Here is a 20,443-nt window from a genome sequence, read left to right on the forward strand (position 1 = left end):
GTTATTTATATTTCTCCCGGCAATCTTGATTCCAGCTTGTGCTTCAACCAGCCCAGTGTTTCTCATGATAACTCCGAGCTTAATACACATATTTATATAATTATATAGGCATATATATGTTTTCTCTGCATTTTACAGATACAGTTGAAAACAGCTAATGTTTTGAAGTGGTCTTCCAAGGTGGCTCAGTGGTAAAGAATCTGCTTGCCAATCAGGAAATGCAGGTTTGATCCTTGGGTCTGAAAGATCCCTTGGAGAAGGAAATGGTTCCAGTATTCTAGCCTAAGAAATCAAGAGTCGGACATGACTTAGCAACTAAACAACAATATTTTTTAATATACTTGATCAAGTTTCCATTTGCCATAATGATCTATAGTAACTATTGCTTGTTTTACATATTTTCTTATCTTAATTTGCTTAATTTGGGGGTCACATTAGTGTTTGATAAGCTAAACCATACGAAAGAGTCAATAAAATCTAGAGAAAAAAAATTCCACAAAAGCTTGCTATTCAATGCTTACTAAATATGTATTCACAACCATCATCAATCATCCCGGGTACTTTTCTAGGTATGTGTGAAGTATTTGTGAACAAAAATATAAACAAAACTCCCTGCCCATTTGTTATTTGTCACTCTTTTTTTCATAATGGTTATAATCTAGGCTTCCTCAGTAGCAGGTAATCTAAACACTGATTTTAAGTGGAAAATGGAATAATGTAAAATATTATTCATGCAGGAGAGGAGTCACTCACAATTTTTGTGGACAAGCGGAAGCTGAGCAAACGATCTGAAGGAAGTGACCCCAGCACCAACAGCTCCTCGGTTACTCTGGAGACTCTACATCAACTGGCTGCTTCCTATTTCATCGACAGGGACAGCACCCTTCGGAGACTTCACCACATTCAAATTGCATCCACTGCCATAAAGGTATGAATATCTTAATCCTATGATTATATCATACCATGAGGCTTCCCTGGTGGTTTAGTGGTAAAGAATTGCCTGTAGTGCTGGAGACTGGGTTTCAATCCCTGGGTCAGGAATATCCTCTGGAGAAGGGAATGGCAGCCAACTCCAGTATTCTTGTCTTGAGAATTCCATGGACAGAGGATCCTGGTGTTCTATAGTCCATGGGGTTGCAAAAATAGGATATGACTTAGTGATTAAACCATCATATCATACCATTGTGTTTTCTATCTCTAAAATCCGTTTCTATGTATGTTCATGGCTCACTGATGTAAACCATGGTGTCTTGAAGAATAATATGTAATTTCCTTTTGTTTTGAGTTTTGCAATACATTTAAGATGAAATTATATATATTTTTTTTCATGTAATTTTGTTAACTAGATAACTGGATTAAGGATTTTCAAGTCAGAGCATTAATTGAAATGCACATGAATTGAGTTTGTCCTTGACTACTTAGTCTCACACACAAAGCATACATGGATGAAACTTTTTTTTAATAATACTAATTTCTTTTGTAAAACTTCATAATTTGATTGTGTGCATTTAAAACATTATCCTGAGTAGTAGATGACTGGGCTCAAAATGAGTCAGTGACACAAAAATCATTAAGAAGTCAAGGAGTAATTCCTTCTTTGTTTTTAAAGACACAGTTAAGGAGTACAAGTAGTTGTTTCTAAGTTTCTAGAAGTCAATATGCACCATAATCTGGAACTAGTGGACAAATCCATGTGTTTGCTAAAATCTTTAGCCTTTGGCTCAACTAAATTTGACTTTATGAAAGCTGAGAGAATGGGGAAACAGGATACCTTTAATTTTCAGAAGAAAGAGAAAGAGAGAAAGACAGAGAGAGAGAGAGGCAGTAGTTTCCAGAACAATAGATGTTTTTGACATATTTCTCTGGCAGTTTGGATAAGCATGTTATTGTGTTTGGGTTTGGCCAGGGGCCATTGTAAAATTAACAGACCATAGAGTTGGCACAATGTCCTGGTGTGATTCTGGACAAAGTAGTAAGAACAAAATAAAACATAAAGAGCATTTCTTAGTGTTTTAAATGTAACATGTCATCATTAATGTAAAAATCAGTCATCAAATATATTATTTTATTGCTTTGTGAGATTAAAATTACTATTTATATTTTTTCAGTTACTTGAAAAATTAGTACATTGATATGTTGAGAATGCTAGACAAATTAGCCCAAGGTACATCTTTTGTCCAAGATTCTCCTAGAGAAAATAAAAGGTTACATGAAAATATCTTTAGCTTAAGAGTTGCACAAATAATAACTGCCAATTTCCAATATTGTTTGTAAATGAGGTTAAGAAAAAGGCTTCTGTAGAGATAAATTGTACAATTATAGTCTGCCTCTGACCATAAGACTTAGGTTATATTGAGTAATCAAGTACATAAATAATATTTATGCCATATAGATACAAATGTGGCCAGCATGAATGCAAATGTTGTATTAATTTTAAAATATTGTGAGGTAGAGTAGTATTGTATGTATTTAGCTTAAGGTTACTGAGAAGAAATAGACTTTTTCAGAAATCAATTTCAGTGATATAAACAGTGACTCAAAGTATATTTTCTAATAGAAGACATCATTGTTGCAAGTGTGTTTATTATATGGCTATTGATTTTTCACTCAGTACACCAAGTAGAATTATACAATAGAGTTTTTTTTATCCATAGTAAGTATTCATTCACAGTTCATATCAAAACTTAATGGATATTTGTACATACTCTTTTATCCCAGAATAGAAATCTGTATCACAAAAGGCACATGTTTTAATGGCTAGGCTATTGTATGCAGGCAGTGTTCTTAGACATCTGATGCTATAGCTGATGTTGATAAGGCTTCATGGATGGTATAAATGAGCCAGCCTCAAAGTAGAAGTGACTTTTACAAGTAAGTAAACTCACAGTAGCTCTAGGGAACACAGAGGAGTAACCTGGAGTGTGAGAAAGTGAACAGTTTTGCCTTGAAAGGACTCCAGAAAATGCTCTTTATCTAGGAGTCTTGAAAAGGAGTTCTAATGCACACAATGGAAATAGTTTCTAAAATATTATATTTATTTATTTTTGGCTGTTCTGGGTCTTGATTGCCGTCTGGGCTTTTTTCTAGTTGCACTGAGCAGGGGCTACTCCCTAGTTGCGGTTCAAGGGCTTCTGATTGTGGTGGCTTCTCCTTGCAGAGCATGGGCTCTAGGGAATGAATGCAGGCTTCAGTAGTTTCAACTCCCAGGCTTTAGAGCACAGGCTTAGTAGTTGTGGTGCATGGACTTAGTTGCTCTGTAGCATGTGGTATCTCACAGACCAGGGATCAAACCTATGTCTCCTGCATTGGCAGGCAGATTCTGTATCACAGTAACTAAGGAAGTCTCCATAATGGAAATATTTTAAAGTGTATGTAGCAAGGCTGGAAACAGGGAAAAAAAGTGGAACTTTAGATCAGGGAGGGGAAACAGAGAACAATATAGGAATGATACAGAGATGGAGGGACTGTAAAGCAAAGTTCACGTATCTTATGTGTAACTAAGAAAAAAAAAAAAGGGAATGAGGTAAGTGTACTGGGAGCAACAAGGTTCAGAAAATAATCTGAAAGTACCCAAGGCCTGCAAGGGTGAGGTAGTAGGAGCTGGGAAAGAGGGGAGGGCGATCAGACTTTTCAGAATTAAATTTAAACATGGATGGAGTTCCCACCTGAGGCAGTAAAGTAGCTAGTGATTATCTGACCCAGTGTCAGCTGCAGTCTGGGCTACTGCGAAAGCTCTGGGAAAGATTCTTGAGCATGTCTACAGGGTCCTTGAATTTCATGCACACTTTTATTATGCTGTGTAATTTCCTGGGGAGAATATCTTTTATTTTCCTTAGTTATCAAATATATAGATAAAAGATAAAAGACGTCCCTCCTCAAGTATAAGATTATAATTGCTTAGATATAATTGAACAGGGTGAAAGGGACTGAATGACTAGGGTGGTGGGTGTGTAAGCAAAATCCAAGGGTATTCAACTTCTGAAATCCTTTTACTTGAATAAACAACTGACTGCAAAGTGCTTTTGTAGTATATTTGAAATCAAAAGCTGAACACTTCTACCAACTCTCTAAAGGTTCTGTGTTGCTTTTATATTTTAAAGATTCACACTAGGGATACCAAGATCTGCAATTTCTTTGATTAGATAAAAAACCTTGGGTTTTAAGTGTCATGTAGTGGGCACGTAATTTCTTGAACAAATGTTGTATGAAGATATCTCATGATTCGTAGAATCTAGGAGACAGAGTATTGTTAAAAAATAAAGTCAAATAAGATCATTATCAGATAACAGCAAAAATATTGTTAAATCTGCATTATCATGCCAATTCTTTAAAAACGCAGGAGTTGGATAAATAGCACTAACTATGAGCCAGTTTCTAGAAAAGGAAATTGAACAAATGGTTGCTTTTATCTCTTATAATCATGAATGTAAATGTAGACTGAAGTTCATTAACACATCTATAAACAAAAAAGGAATGGCTCAAATGTGCATATAGCTTAATTAACTGCTATACTATTCCAGTAATGGCATTTATGTCAAATATTATTTCTTAGTGCAAAAAATATCAAGTATAATGTCTAGGATTCTCCATTATTTTCAGAACATTCAATTAAATTGACTCAAGTTACCTAAAAAAAAAAATCACACTAACATATTCTTTAGATTTATTTCAAAATAGTTGAATGAACTTTAATATATGATTGACAAAGATGGGAAAAATCAAAATATATATATTGTGGAAATTTTAATCTATTGCCTGATATGCTATATGCATTTTCCAAAATTTCTTTAATACTCTGTTTTAAATTAAAATTTTGAATCTGTTAAAACTCTAAAAGTTATCATTATTTTTCTAAAAGAAAAAATATAATAATATATTCCTAGCATTTTTCTAACATAGAAAATTTATTGGAAATATATTTAAAATTATGGTATTTAGATTTTTTTCCAACAAATTTAGTAAAAGGCACAAACAATATGATAAAATCAACTTACAGGTCCATATTCCAGCTAAAAAGTCCATCTTCAAATGATGTTTTGGTCTTGCATAGTTTACTAAGGGTGTTGAAAGTGATATTGAGAAGAAGTTCCATGACTTTAGAGCTTCATTTATATTTCTGAAATTATAAAGATACAAAAATATAAACTTCAAGAGCTATTCATAAAGTTAGGATATACATTAGAACATTAGAATATACAGTGGAGCAAAGACAGTCTCTTTGACAAGTGGTGATGGGAAAGCTGGACCACAACACATGTGTCAGTAAACTAAAATAAACTTTGGGAGTTGGTGATGGACAGGGAGGCCTGATGTGCTGCAGGCCGTGGGGTCACAAATATTGGACACAACTGAGCAACTGAACTGAACTGACTGAAAATAAACTCAAAATGGCTTAAAGACTTAAATATAAGACAGGACATCATAAAACTCCTGGAAGAGAACATAGGCAACATTCTCTGACATAAACCGTATCAATGTTTTCTTAGGTCAATCTCCTAAGGCAATAGGAAAAAAACAACAACAGCAACAAAAATGGGACCTAATCAATTTCATAAGCTTTTGAACAGCAAAGAAAACCATAAAAATAAGGAAAAGACAACCAATGCACTGGAAGAAAATATTTGCAAATTATGTGGCCGATGAGGGCTTAATTTCCAAAATACCCAGCTGGCTTAATTTCCAAAATACCCAAGCAGGTCATACAGATCAACAACGCAAAACAACAACCCAATCAAAATATGGGCAGCAGACCTAAACAGACTTAGTTTTCTCCAAAGAAGACATACAGATGATCAACAAGCATATAATAAGATACTCAACATTGCTAATTATCAAGAAATGTAAATAAAACCTACCATAAAATATTACCTCACCTGAGTCAGAATGGCCATCACTAAAATGTCTATAGATATAGTAAAGGCTGGAGTTCAGTTCAGTCACTCAGTCGTGCCTGACTCTGTGATTCCAATGTGAGTGTTCTTTATAATTCAAATGCTAATCACACTAAGTTGTCATTCCTTGTTCATTTGCTCAGTCATGTCCAGCTCTTTGCAACCCCATGGACTGCAGCATGCGAGGCTTCCCTGTCCATCACCAACTCCCAAAGCTTGCTCAAGCTCATGTCCGTTGAGTTGGTGATGCCATCCAACCATCTCATCCTCTGTCGTCCCCTTCTCCTCCCACCTTCAGTCTTTCTCAGCATCAGGGTCTTTTCTAATAGGCCAGCTCTTTCTACCAGGTAGCCAAAGTATTGGACTTTCAGCTTCAGTATCAGTCCTTCCAATGAATATTCATGGTTATCTTCTTTAGGATTGTCTGGTTAAACCTCCTTGCAGTCCAAGGGACTCTCTAGAGTCTTCTCCAACAACACAGTTCAAAAGCATCAATTCTTTGGTGCTCAGCCCTCTTTATTGTCCAACTCTCACATCCATACATGACTACTGGAAAAACCATAGCTTTGACTAGATGGATCTTCGTCAGCAAAGTAATGTCTCTTCTTTTTAATATGCTGTCTAGGTTGGAGAGGGTGTGGAGAAAAGGGAACCCTCTTACAATGTTAGTGAAAATATAAATTGGCATAGCCCCTATGGCAACAATATAGAAGTTCCTTGAAACAGTAAAGATAGAGTTACCATATGATCCAGCAATCTTATTTCTGGGCATTTATCTGGAGAAACTCTAATTTGAAAAGATACAAGTACCCCAATAGTTCTGTTCAGGCTATTTACAATAGCCAAGACATATTCAGTTCAGTTAAGTTCAGTCACTCAGTCCTGTCCCATTCTTTGTGACCCCATGGACTGCAACATGCCAGGCTTCCCTGTCCTTCACTAACTCCCGGAGTTTGCTCAAAAACTCAGATCCGTTGAGTCAGTGATGCCATCCAACCGTCTCATCCTCTGCCATCGCCTTTTCTTCCTGCCTTCAATCTTTCCCAGCATCAGGGTCTTTTCTAAGGAGTTAGTTCTTCACATCAGGTGGCCAAAGTATTGGAGCTTCAGCTTTAGCATCAGTCCTCCAAATGAGTATTCAGGGTTAATTTCTTTTAGGATTGACTGGTTTGATCTCCTTGCTACCCAAGGGACTCTCAAGAGTCTTCTACATCACCACAGTTCAAAGGCATCAATTCTTAGGGACTCAGCCTTTTTCATTGTTCAGGTTTCACATCCATACTTGCCTACTGGAAAAACCATAGCTTTGACTATATGGACCTTTATGGGCAAAGTCATGTTTCTGCATTGTAATAGGCTATCTAGATTGACCATAGCTTTCTTCCAAGGAGCAAGCGTGTTTTTATTTCATGGCTGCAGTCACCATCTGCGGTACTTTTGGAGATCAGGAAAATAAAGTCTCTCACTGTTTCCACTGTTTCCCCATCTATTTGCTATGAAGTGATGGGACTAGATGCTGTGATCTTAGTTTTTTGAATGTTGAATTTTAAGCCAACTTTTTAACTCTCCTTTTTCCCTTTCATCAAGAGGCTCTTTAGTTCCTCTTCATACTTCTATGTTGTACTATTGTGCCATGATTAAATTCTTGGAATCAAAAATCTCCAGAATAATAAAGAATCATATTTTTTTTCATATTTAACATTTTCATATTCTTGATAACAACTTTGTAGTTTGCATTATGGATATTTATTTCCCCTGTGCCATGTCTTCATGGCTTTTGATAAATAATTTTTGGGGGGCAAAAGCCAAAACTATTTTTAATTTCTGAAGGAGATCAACCCTGGGATTTCTTTGGAAGGAATGATGCTAAAGCTGAAACTCCAGTACTTTGGACACCTCATGCGAAGAGTTGACTCATTGGAAAAGACTCTGATGCTGGGAGAGATTGGGGGCAGGAGGAGAAGGGGACAACAGAGGATGAGATGGCTGGATGGCATCACGGACTCAACGGACATGAGTCTGAGTGAACTCTGGGAGTTGGTGATGGACAGGGAGGCCTGGCATGCTGCAATTCATGGGGTCGCAAAGAGTCGGACATGACTGAGCGACTGAACTGAACTGAACTGATTTTTCATTTCTTTTGTTTTTAATAAAAATAATGTCTTATACATATTTTGTTGTTGTTTTTCAGTTGCTAAGTCATGTCCAACTCTTTGTGACCCCAAGGACTGTAGCCCACCACACCCTCCAGTCCTTCACTATCTCCTGGAGTTTGCTAAAACTCTTGTTCATTGAGTTGATTACGCTAACTATCTCATCCTCTGCCACCCTCTTCTCCCTTGCCTTCAATCTTTTTCAGCACTGGGGTCTTTTTCAATGAGTCAGCTCTTTGCATCAGGTGGCCAAAGTATTAGAGCTTAAGATTCAGCATCAGTCCTCCTTATAAATAGCGGCATGTTGTCTGACTCTTTGTGACCCCATGGACTGCAGAACGCCAGGCCACCCTGTCCCTTACCGTATCCTGGAGTTCACCCAAGTTCATGTCCATTGAATTGGTGATGCTATCTAACAATCTCATCCTCTGCCACCCTCTTCTTTTGCCTTCAATCTTTCCCAGCATCAGAGTTTTTTCCAGTGAGTCGTCTGTTTGCATATTGGAGCTTCAGCTTCAGCTATCCAACCATCTCATTCCTTCCAATGAGTATTCAGGATTGATTTGCATTTGGTGTTATAGCAAATAGGTAGGAAACAATGGAAACAGTAAGAAACTTTATTTTCTTGGGCTCCAAAATCATTGTGGATGGTGACTGCAGCCATGAAATCAAAAGACACTTACTCGTTAGAAGAACAGCTATGACAAACCTAGACAGAGTATTAAAAAGCAGAGACATTACTTTGCCTACAAAGGTACATATAGTCAAAGCTATGGTTTTTCCAGTAGGCAAGTATGGATGTGAAACCTGGACAGATAAAAAGGCTGAGTCCCAAAAAATTGATACCTTTGAACTGTGGTGATGTAGAAGACTCTTGAGAGTCCCTTGGGTAGCAAGGAGATCAAACCAGTCAATCCTAAAAGAAATTAACCCTGAATACTCATTTGGAGGACTGATGCTAAAGCTGAAGCTCCAATACTTTGGCCACCTGATGTGAAGAACTAACTCCTTAGAAAAGACCCTGATGCTGGGAAAGATTGAAGGCAGGAGGAGACGGGGATGATAGAGAATGAGATGGTTGGATGGCATCACAGACTCAGTGGTCATGGGTTTGAGCAAACTCTGGGAGATAGTGAAGGACAGGGAAATCTGGTATGCTGCAGTCCACGGGGTCACAAGAGTTGGACACAACTGAGTGACTGAACAACTCACATCTGTACATGACTACTAGAAAGACCATAGCTTTGACAATAAGGATTTTTGTTAGCAAAATGATGTCTTTGCTTTTTAATATGCTATCTAGGTTTGTCTGGGCTTCCCTGGTGGCTCAGCTGGTAAAGAATCCATCTGCAATGCAAGAGACCTCGGTTCCATTCCTGGGTGGGAAGATCCCCTGGAGGAAGGCATGGAACCCACTGCAGTACTCTTGCCTGGAGAATCCCCATGGACAGAGGAGCCTGGTGAGCTACAGTCCATGGGGTCGCAAGAGTTGGACACAACTGAGCAACAAAGCACAACACAGCCCAGCACTAGGTTTGTCATAGCCTTACTTCTAAACACCAAGAATCTTCTAATTTCATGGCTGCAGTCATCCTGCATAGTGATTTTGTGTTCCCATAAGCCAGAAAGGAAATGCTAATAATTCATGGAGTACTGCACGAAATGCTTAGAAATGTCATGCCTCACTGGTGGGGCATACCAAAGGGTGCTGCTGCTGCTGCTGCTGCTGCTGCTAAGTCACTTCAGTCGTGTCCAACTCTGTGTGACCCCATAGATGGCAACCTACCAGGCTTTCCCATCCCTGGGATTCTCCAGGCAAGAATACTGGAGTGGGTTGCCATTTCCTTCTCCAATGCATGAAAGTGAAAGAGGAAAGTGAAGTCGCTCAGTCGTGTCCCACTCTTCGCGACCCCATGGACTGCAGCCCACCAGGCTCCTCTGTCCATGGGATTTTCCAGGCAAGAGTACTGGAGTGGGTTGCCATTGCCTTCTCCAGGGGATCTTCTTGACCCAGAGATCGAACCTGGGTCTTCCACACTGTAGCCAGATGCTTTACTGTCTGAGCCACCAGGAAAGAACCAAGTCATAGGTTCTATCTAAATTTAGTGGAAGAAGATTACCGAAGATTGTGCATACCATAAGGAAAGAGTTGGGAGTGGACCTTAGAATCTATTACCAAAGACTAAACGAAAAATATTTGAAGGGTTAATGACCAATTTCCAAATTAATTAAGATATTTAAAACCCACAGATCCTAGCAACTCAAAAGATGCCAAACATAAGAAAGGTCAAGAAAATTACAGCTAGCTAAGCATTTCATTTAGCCTCCAAAATCACTGTAGGTGGTGACTGCAGCTATGAAATTAAAAGATGCTTACTCCTTGGAAGGAAAGTTGTGACCAACCTAGACAGCATATTAAAAAGCAGAGACATTACTTTGCCAACAAAGATCCGTCTAGTCAAGGCTATGGTTTTTCCAGGTCATGTATGGATATGAAAGTTGGACTATAAAGAAAGCTGAGCACCGAAGAATTGATGCTTTTGAACTGTGGTGTTGGAGAAGACTCTTGAGAGTCCCTTGGGCTGCAAGGAGATCCAACCAGTCCATCCTAAAAGAGATCAGTCCTGAGTGTTCATTGGAAGGACTGATGTTGAAGCTGAAACTCCAATACTTCGGCCACCTGATGTGAAGAAGCTGACCCGTTTGAAAAGATCCTGACACTGGGAAAGATTGAAGGCAGGAGGATAAGGTGATGACAGAGGATGAGATGGTTGGATGCCATCATCAACTCAATATACATGAGTTTGGATAAACGCTGGGAGTTGGTGGTGATGGACAGGGAGGCCTGGTGTGCTGTGGTACACGGGGTTGCAAAAGGTCAGACACAACTGAGCGACTGAACTGAGGCATTTCATAATCAACTTGTCTGGTGGCTCAGATGGTAAGGCATCTGCCTGCAATGCAGGAGACCTGAGTTTGATCCCTGGCTTGGGAAGATCCCCTGGAGAAAGGAACGGCTACCCATTCCAGTATTCTGGCCTGGATAATTCCATGGACAGAAGAGCCTAGCACGCTGCAGCTGATGGGGTCACAGAGTTGGACATAACTGAGTGACTTTTACTTTCACTTTTCGTTTCATAATCAAATTGCTTGAATTTGTGACCCCATGGACTGTAGTCCACCAGGCTCCTCTGTCAGGCAAGAATACTAAAGGGGATTTCCATTTCCTTCTCCAGGGAATCTTCCTGATTCAGGGATCAAAACTGTATCTCCTGCATTGCTGGCAGATTCTTTACCATCTGAGCTGTAGGGAAGTCCATAAATAAAGAATATCTTACTTTCCATTAGTTACCAGAGGATTCCCAACCAGAATAAATGGACATTTTGCTAAGATATAAGGTTGACCAAGACTGTAAATGCTTAGATATAAATTCATGAGGTACAGGGAGTCAGGGGAAAGAAAGGACACATTAGGTGCAGAAGAATAGAGCTAAGAGTGATAGCAGATTTCTTGAAACAATGCAAGTAAGAAAATAGTGGAGATGAGAACTTTAAAATACTAAACAATTCTGTCAATATAAAGCTTATTTTCTAATAAAAATATTTTAATAATGGAAAATATACTTTCAAATGTATAAAATCTGCAAGATGCTCAGTGGCAGACCTGAATGAAAGAAATGATGTAAGAAAATTTTCAGGCAAGAAGATAGATAATGTCAGTCATTAAATACATAAATGTGTACTTACATAAATGAATGAAGAAAAGTGAAAAGTGAAAATGGTGCCAACACTGGTAATTATCTTTTATTATTGTTGTTGTTTGTCTTTTTAAGAGAGAAGCATTTCTTTAAACAATACCACAATCAATGTATTATGAGGTTTATAGCATATATATAAGTAAGTAGTAGGACCACAATAGCATAAATATTAGATGAAGTATACTGGACGTAGTTGACCCTTGAACAACATGGGTTTGAACTACAAGTGTCTACTTACAAGAAGATCTTTTTTCAATAGTAAATACTGCAGTACTACATGACCCATGGTTAGTTGAATCCATGGGTACAGAATTAACAGTATAGAGGAACATAGAGACAGATGGCCAATAATGAGTTATACTCATTTTCTATCATATGGAGGTTGGTATCCCTAACCTCCTCTTGTTCAAGTGTCAAGTGTATAAAATTTAAAGTTCTTATATTGTCAGTGAAAATCTATAATATAATTTAAAGGTAGTTTGATAAGTATGTATATTATGAACCTTAAAACAACCACTAAAATAACAAAACATTATAGTTAACAGGACAGAAAAGTAATATAATAGAATTATTTTAAAACTAATTCAAAGGAAGTTAAAAATAAGAAAAAGGGAAGAAAGAACAGAATGGGGAATAGAGAATAGATATTAAGTAAATAGACTTAAACCTAATAATATCAACATTCTATTAAAATGCACATCAGTGTCACATTGAATTTTTTAAGAAAGTAAAATTTGACTATACATTGTCCATGGGAGAATCATTGGAAATTTGAAAGTAAGTTAAAAGTAAAAGGATGAGAGTAGATACGTGATTTTAACACTGGAGTGGCTATCTTAATATGAGGAAACTATGTTCCAGAGAAGAATCTTACCAGTTGTTCACTCGCTCAGTCGTGTCCAACTCTATGTGACCGTAGACTAGTACACCAGGCTTCCATGTCCTTCAGCATCTCACAGAGTTTGCTCAACCTCATGTCCATTGAGTCAGTGATGCCATCCAACCATCTTGTCCTCTGCTTTCCCCTTCTCCTCCTGCCTTCACTCTTTCCCAGCATCAGGGTCTTTTCCAAAAAGTCAGCTCTTCGCATCAGGTGGCCAAATTATTGGACCTTCAGCTTCAGCATCAGTCCTTCCAATGAATACTCAGGGTTAATTTCTTTTAGGATTGACTGGTTTGATCTCCTTGCAGTCTAAGGGGCTCTCAAGAGTCTTCTCCAATACCAGAGTTTGAAAGCATCAGTTCTTCAGGGCTCAGCCTTCTTTATGGTTAAACTCTCACATCTGTACATGACTACTGGAAAAATCATAGGGAAAGGCTACCCACTCCAGTATTTTGGCCTGAAGAATTCCACGGACTCTATAGTCTTGGGCTTCCCTGGTGGCTCAGATGGTAAAGTGTCTGCCTGCAATGTGGGAGACCCAGGTTTAATCCCTGGGTCAGGAAGATCCCCTGGCAAAGGAAATGGCAACCCACTCCAGTATTCTTGCCTGGAGAATCCCATGGACGGAGGAGACTGGTAGGCTACAGTCCACAGGGTCACAGAGTCGGACATGACTGAGAGACTTTCACTTTCAAGTTCAAGGCATACAATGGGAAAAAGAGCTAGGAAAGATGCCCATTGCAGCCTTTCAGACTTTCACCAAGTACCAAGCACTGACCTTCCAAGTGTGGATGGAGAAGCTTGCAAAGAGGAAGGTGAACTCCCAGTGTGCCGAAAGTTCAGACAAGACTGTAAAGCAAAGAATTCTGCAGGATCCCAAGAGATCAGCAGCCAAGCCTTCAAGCTGGAAGATATTCCTCTTGATTCAGAAGTTGGCAGCTGGGTTGTGAAGAGTGTGTTAATTTCCTGAATCTCACTCTTGGCCAGATCCTAAGTCCTTCAGAAAGGAAAGTGCTGATGCTGTCTTCCAACTGTTTTAAGCCAAAAGTCACTAAATCAAGTCAAATTTTGAAGAAAGCTCTGGTCAACCTCAATTCCAGATTAGACTATTCAGTCACACTTAATAGAAACCTAATACAGGAAGAAGTATGCTTATTTTCAGAGGAAATATTACTTACATACAGTCTTCATTTTGCTGTTTCTTTTTTTTATACATGATGTTTGACAATAGCAATAATATATGAAAAAGCAAGAGAATGTGGACTCAAAGGGCACGACAGGCAGTAGTCAAGGAAAGCAGACTAGGAAATGAATAATGATTTTATTGTCAAACATTTCCCAGTGTATGCCTTGAACTTGGTGAAAGCCAAAAATGTATCAGAGGGTTTCTCCCAAAGCCTTGTACTTGAGGAAAGCACAGTTGCTTCCATCAGCTATGCTGTTTTGCACCTAACTTTTCATGTGCTAAATTCATATGGTCAGTGACGGCTAATGGCAGTAATTGACTGGGAGGATGTATACTCATTTTGGAACTTCCTGGTATTTTAATTCATCATACTGGCACTGACAAAGATACTAAACATTCAGTTCTAGTTTCCCTTTATTTTATCAATGGCAGATTTATCCTCTTCCCTCTCTGCCAGAGATTAGAGCAGCCTAGTTTTCTTTTCTCTCAGAAAAAGCTAATTATTTTCTGGATTTAGATATATTTACAGCATCCACTGTACTCTTATAGTTAAAAAGAAAAATTCTGAGTTTGGCTTTCATTGTTAGGGTGAGAATGATGGTTTCTTATGTTTTTCTGCATCCTAACTAGAGTTGGAAGTCCTTACTTTTAGCTTCTGCTATTTCATTTCTATTTCTCTGTATCCCTTGATATCCCACTCCAGTACTCTTGCCTGAAAAATCCCATGGACGGGGGAGGCTGGTAGGCTGTAGTCCATGGGGTCGCGAAGAGTCAGACACGACTGAGCGACTTCCCTTTCACTTTTAACTTTTCATGCATTGGAGAAGGAAATGGCAACCCACTCCAGTGTTCTTCCCTGTAGAATCCCAGGGACAGAGGAGCCTAGTGGGCTGCCGTCTATGGGGTCTCACAGAGTCGGACACGACTGAAGCGGCTTAGCAGCAGCAGCAGCAGTTATCCCTTGATAACTATATAAATTTGCTCAAAACACTATATTGCATCACATAATTTTTTCCTCATATGAAGTCACAGAAACTTCCTGGAAATTATTAAGACAATCTAGGTTTGTATTTTATACTCCATAACATTTCTAGCCTTATTCCTTTTGAAGTGCATGAGCTTTAACATCATACTGCCTTCCCTCTACTGCCTTTCCCTCTTCCACCCTTAAAGACTTTAGAACCATTTAAGATGTACTCATAGAAATCATCAAGACCAAATTTAAAGTATAAGCTCTATTGCTAGGCATTTTGGAAAACTACAGACACAACAGGCTTCTGAACAGTTCACTCCCAATTAAATACCTAGCACTCTCCCTCGGGGCAGAGCCACTCTTTTAACCTTAACCTACGAAAACAGGAATATAACTCCTCTGATGGATCTGTCCAAGTGGTATTTCAGAAGGAGCAGAGTAGAGAATGCATAATCCCATCCTTCAATATTGCTAATCAGGTATTCTTTTATCTTTGATGGAAGCTATTGAATGTGAGAGGGAGTTGGGTTAAGAGAGGGCATGAGAGGTATCCTAGTAAAATTCTTGCCAGTGAAACATTAGACAAAATAAAATGTACTTTCTCTTCTAGTACTATCCAGGGCATCTTTCTTAGTTTGAATATAGCCAGTTTCTCAGGATGTTTAAAGTAACATTGTATTTATTGGGACCACTGTGCTTCTTCTTCTTGGTTCCTGCCTAAGTCATGCCTGACTGTTTTGAGACCCCATCAGGAAGTCTGTTTTATTGCCTGGGATATTACCTCCTCCATGAAAAACAATTAGATGACACTCTTTAAAACATAATACGTGTTGATCACAATCACCCTGCCTTTATCCAGGAAACCAAGGCTGATTTGATTTTTGTTTTGTTTCAACATAGTTGCTGATATTAGATCACTAAATTTATGCAAATCTTTGTTATTTAAATTTATTTAGAGATAGGCACAAGTCAATCGCGTTGTGTCAGGGATCATATCTATCTTTCAGAACTCTAAGTTGGATTGTTAAAAACAATGATCTGGAACAAAGGCTCTCAAGAGCGATACTTTAAATCAATAAATCTTGAACTCCATTTCTTCCCACATATAAATTAAACTTGCAGTTCCCAGAGGACTATAAAAGAGCAAATGTCAAGTGGTATCCCCATAAAAGGACCCTTCTGTTTCACTAAACCCATGATGACTGCCTACCAGGATTGCTTGGATTAGTTACTCTGGCAGGTGTCAGCAGAAAAACTAAAGATAGGTCTGAAAAACCACCTGGACAATGCAAATATCTGAGCTTCCTGTGTCTGTGTGTGTTTATACATATATGAAACATTGTATTATGTAAAATTAGGCTCTTTCAAAATTCTTACTCTATTATGACTACATCTCAAAATTTGATACCATTCAAATTGCCGGTAGTATAAACATAAGAGGATTTAAGTCATAGATTAGGGAAAGAAATCAATTTTCAGAAAATTACTAGATAATTTTAGAAATAATCTCCTACAAGATGGTGTTTTCTAAATCCACTGATGCTTATACGGTTTCCTATGAAACAGTTTTGGTAAAAGCCAGTTAAAAAGCAGATATGCCTGGTTTGTGAGTCGGCCACAGAGGAAAGAACTTTGACACATTCATCACCTTCATTGCTGCGGTTCTTAGATCCCACTCAGAGAGGTGTTCTTCTCAGGGGGAGTCTATGGAAAGCCAAAAGAATCATTGCTGTCTTGTCTAGGAAAACTGTTATCTTCACAGAGTCAAATATTTCTACAATAATTAAAACATTTTCAGTCATCAAGACATTCAACCAAAGGCTAGGAATAAAAACTTGCATTTCTATCTACATAGTAGGACAAATATAGAATCTTTTCTAACAACGTCAGTATAGCAACCTTTAGGAAAGAAATAAACATAAAGAAATAAAAGAAAAAAGAAAAACAAACATTTATTGATGCCTTTACCCAATGTTGTTGTTGTTAAGTCACGTCCAGCTCTTTTGTGACCCCTTGGACTGTAGCCCACCAGGCTCCTCTGTCCATGGTATTTCCCAGGCAAGAATACTGAAGCAGGTTGCTATATCCTTCTCCAGGGGATTTTCTTGGCCCAGTGATCAAACTCACATCTCCTGAATTGGCAAGTTGTTTCTTTACTCTTGAGCCAACAGGGAAGACATAATACAATGTAACCATTGTGAATACAGAGAATGCCTTTTTTAGGCAGTTAGGAATAAATGGAAATTTATGTTATATGTTAATTGAAATTTCAATTTTACTTATAATATGGAGAAAATCAGAAAACAGGTAGGATGTTTTCCAAGTGAGAACATAGTTTTGATATAACAAACTTGTTTTGTTGTAGTTTTATATGAGTAAATGGCAAGTATAGAGGTTAAAATAATAATGAAATGAAAATGGGAGAGTGGAGTCAGCAAGGATCACAATATGTGGAACAATATAATGAACTGTCAGAACCTTTTTTGATTTTGGATAACCCCCAATTTAAAACTAAAATGCATGTAATTACAGATTTCCTCAGAAGCATATTGGCTTTGGAAAACATGCACTAAACCTGATCAAGTAATATTTTCATTAATCAGGTTTTTCTTCATAACCAACCAACATTTTTATTAGTGAATCATAGAGTTATACAGTGTATTTTATTGCTCATATTTTTCTTTCTTACTGGACTTTCTTCCCATGTTATCTTAAATTGATTCATTTTAACTCATGTCTCAAAGATCTCCCTATTTAGTACCTTTTATTTAGTCATTTAAAAATATATAAATTCATTCATTAGGCCACTCACTCACATACTTTTATTTACATACTTAACAATATGAATTCTAGAATCAAAATGCCTGCATGGAAATCCCAGCTTCACTGATCGCTAGTCATGACACCTGGATAAATTAAAGCACTCAACTGCTCCTTGACTTAGGTTCATTGTCTCTGGATTGAGGATTATATAGATATGTTGTGAGGGTCAAATGGGTTAATATTTGAAGTGAAGTGAAGTCGCTCAGTCGTGTCTGACTCGGCGACCCTGTGGACTATATAGGCTATCAGGCTCCTTGGTCCATGGGATTTTCCAGGCAAGAGTACTGGAGTGGATTGCCATTTCCTTCTCCAGTGTATCTTCCAGATCCAGGGATCGAACCCGGGTCTCCTGCATTATAGGCAGACACTTTACTATCTGAGCCACCAGGGATGCCAATAATTTGAAAGGCTCTCACAATGCCTAGCATATAGAAGTGCAATGAAGTGTTAGCTGTAATTATTTAACGCATAGTTATTGAGCTCATGCTATATTCCAAGAGGTAGTTTATTTATCTTCTGATCTCTCCACCCTGAGCTCAGTACAAGATAGGAGCTCAATAAATGCTAATTGAAATTAAATGAACCTAACTCAGCATGAGCAGAATTGATGATGTTGTAGCAATCAGAAACTGCAGCAAGCCGAGTTTCCAGATTGCTAAAATTAGGTAAGTGACTGTAACTATTGTGTGGATGCTGAAATAGCTTTGAGAAGTTTCATAGGAATCCCCAATATGCCTCTGTATTTATTTCAGCATCCTCATATTTCTTCTACCTCTGAGTAGCGCAATAACAACTCTCCTATTAAGCAAAAAGAAAACTCAAAATCCTGTTTTAGAAATACTTTATTTTAAATAAGAGTATAGAATTACTTGTTTCTTATATAATAATTCAGTATATTCCACTTCCTGTTTTGCAAAGCATCAAGCCCATATCACAGGTAAACTAGGACATCCCATCACTATAACTAACATGTCAAGCTCTTTGGCAGAATCTCCTCACCTTTGAAATGCTGGCAGCACCATAGGACACATGCAGTAATGTACTTGGTGACTGACACTTAACAAATATTTGTTGAGTGCATTCTGCTGAATTTGTGAAAGACCAGATGCCAGTAACAAAGGTGCTTAGAAGGGAAAAGTCAGCTTCCTAAGCTAACTGCAGATTGACTATCTGCCAAATCTTATTCACAGTATAGCTGACTATTCTTGTATAGAGAGTAGTGAGTGAATTTCATTCATTGAGTGAATAGGAATTTGATTTTTTCAAAATTATCTTTTTATTTTAGTCATTAGAGTATGAATACAAAAAGAATTGGTTTGATTTTCTTATATTTGGTGAAAGCTCTGGAAAATAACGGAGAAGGCAATAGTACCCCACTCCAGTACTCTTGCCTGGAAAATCAAGTAAGAAACTCTTAGTTGGGATGGGAATAAATATGCATGGTTTATGAGTTATCTGGGCCCTTAAAATTTGTTTGTTGTATTTTTAATTAATAATTTATTTTTAGACAAGTTTTAGGTATGCAATGAAATTAAGGGGAACAGATGCTTCTCATATACTCCCTGCCTCTATGTGTGTGTAGCCTCCTCCATAATCAACATCTTCCATCAGATGATAAATTTATTGAAATGATGCACCTGTGTTGACACATCATAGTGTCCCGAAGTCTACAGCTTATATTATGGTTCATTCTTGTAGTAGGTTCTATGGATTTGGATAAATGTATGATGGCATGTATCTATGGTTATGATCATACATGTTTTTCTACTGCCCTAAAATTCTCTGTGTTCCACCAATTCGTCCTGTCCCTCCTCCCCAACTGGAAACCACTAATCGTTTTACTACCTCCATATTTTTTTATTTTTTTTTTATTATTTTTTTTTAGAGGTGCATGGGTGTTTTATTTCCCCCCCCCCCTCTGGTTTACATTTTATTTTTTTTTTATTTATTTTTTTTATTTTAATTTTTTATTTTTTTTTAATTTTAAAATCTTTAATTCTTACATGCGTTCCCAAACATGAACCCCCCTCCCACCTCCCTCCCCACAACATCTCTCTGGGTCATCCCCATGCACCAGCCCCAAGCAAGCTGCACCCTATGTCAGACATGGACTGGCGATTCAATTCTTACATGACAGTATACATGTTAGAATTCCCATTCTCCCAAATCATCCCACCCTCTCCCTCTCCCTCTGAGTCCAAAAGTCTGGTATACACATCTGTGTCTTTTTTCCTGTCTTGCATACAGGGTCGTCATTGCCATCTTCCTAAATTCCATATATATGTGTTAGTATACTGTATTGGTGTTTTTCTTTCTGGCTTACTTCACTCTGTATAATTGGCTCCAGTTTTAAAAGATAACCATTAAATGTCATATTAAGTTAAAAGACATAAAAATGATTTTAGTCTATCTCTCCCATATTGTTCTGAATTTGGTTCATCTATCTACGAACAGATGGTGGCATCCATTATTAGACATCACTTGTTTTACTCAATGTCTTCTGTTACATTCCTGGGGATAGAGTTACATAATTAAGAGAGAAATATCCTATTCTTTACTTTCTCTACATTTCTGTATGCACTCCCTATTTCAGTATGGCGCATCATGTCAGGAAGAGCCAAGGGATCAGAGCAGTGAAGAGCCCTGATTCAGGGCCACAGTCCCCTGGGCTGGAATCCCAATTCCACTGTCTACTGATTGTGTGATCTAGCTTAAATAAACTCTTTCTCTCTCAGTTTAACCATCTGTGAAAAGGAGGCAGTAATGGCACTAAGAT

The 20,443-nt window shown here is 38.0% G+C and overlaps 1 protein-coding gene across 3 annotated transcripts in view; it reads left to right on the forward strand.

The window, feature by feature from the left end:
* Positions 1-20,443, forward strand: part of BRINP3 (BMP/retinoic acid inducible neural specific 3) — a 482,774-nt gene that overhangs the window by 255,123 nt on the left and 207,208 nt on the right. For all 3 annotated transcript variants that reach the window (XM_005690466.3, XM_013970070.2, XM_005690467.2), the window contains exon 4: positions 738-928. In XM_005690466.3, the coding sequence (XP_005690523.1) occupies positions 738-928 (191 nt within the window). The remainder of the gene's footprint in view (positions 1-737; positions 929-20,443) is intronic.

This window comes from Capra hircus, chromosome 16, assembly GCF_001704415.2.
Source record: "Capra hircus breed San Clemente chromosome 16, ASM170441v1, whole genome shotgun sequence".
NCBI lineage: Eukaryota > Metazoa > Chordata > Mammalia > Artiodactyla > Bovidae > Capra > Capra hircus.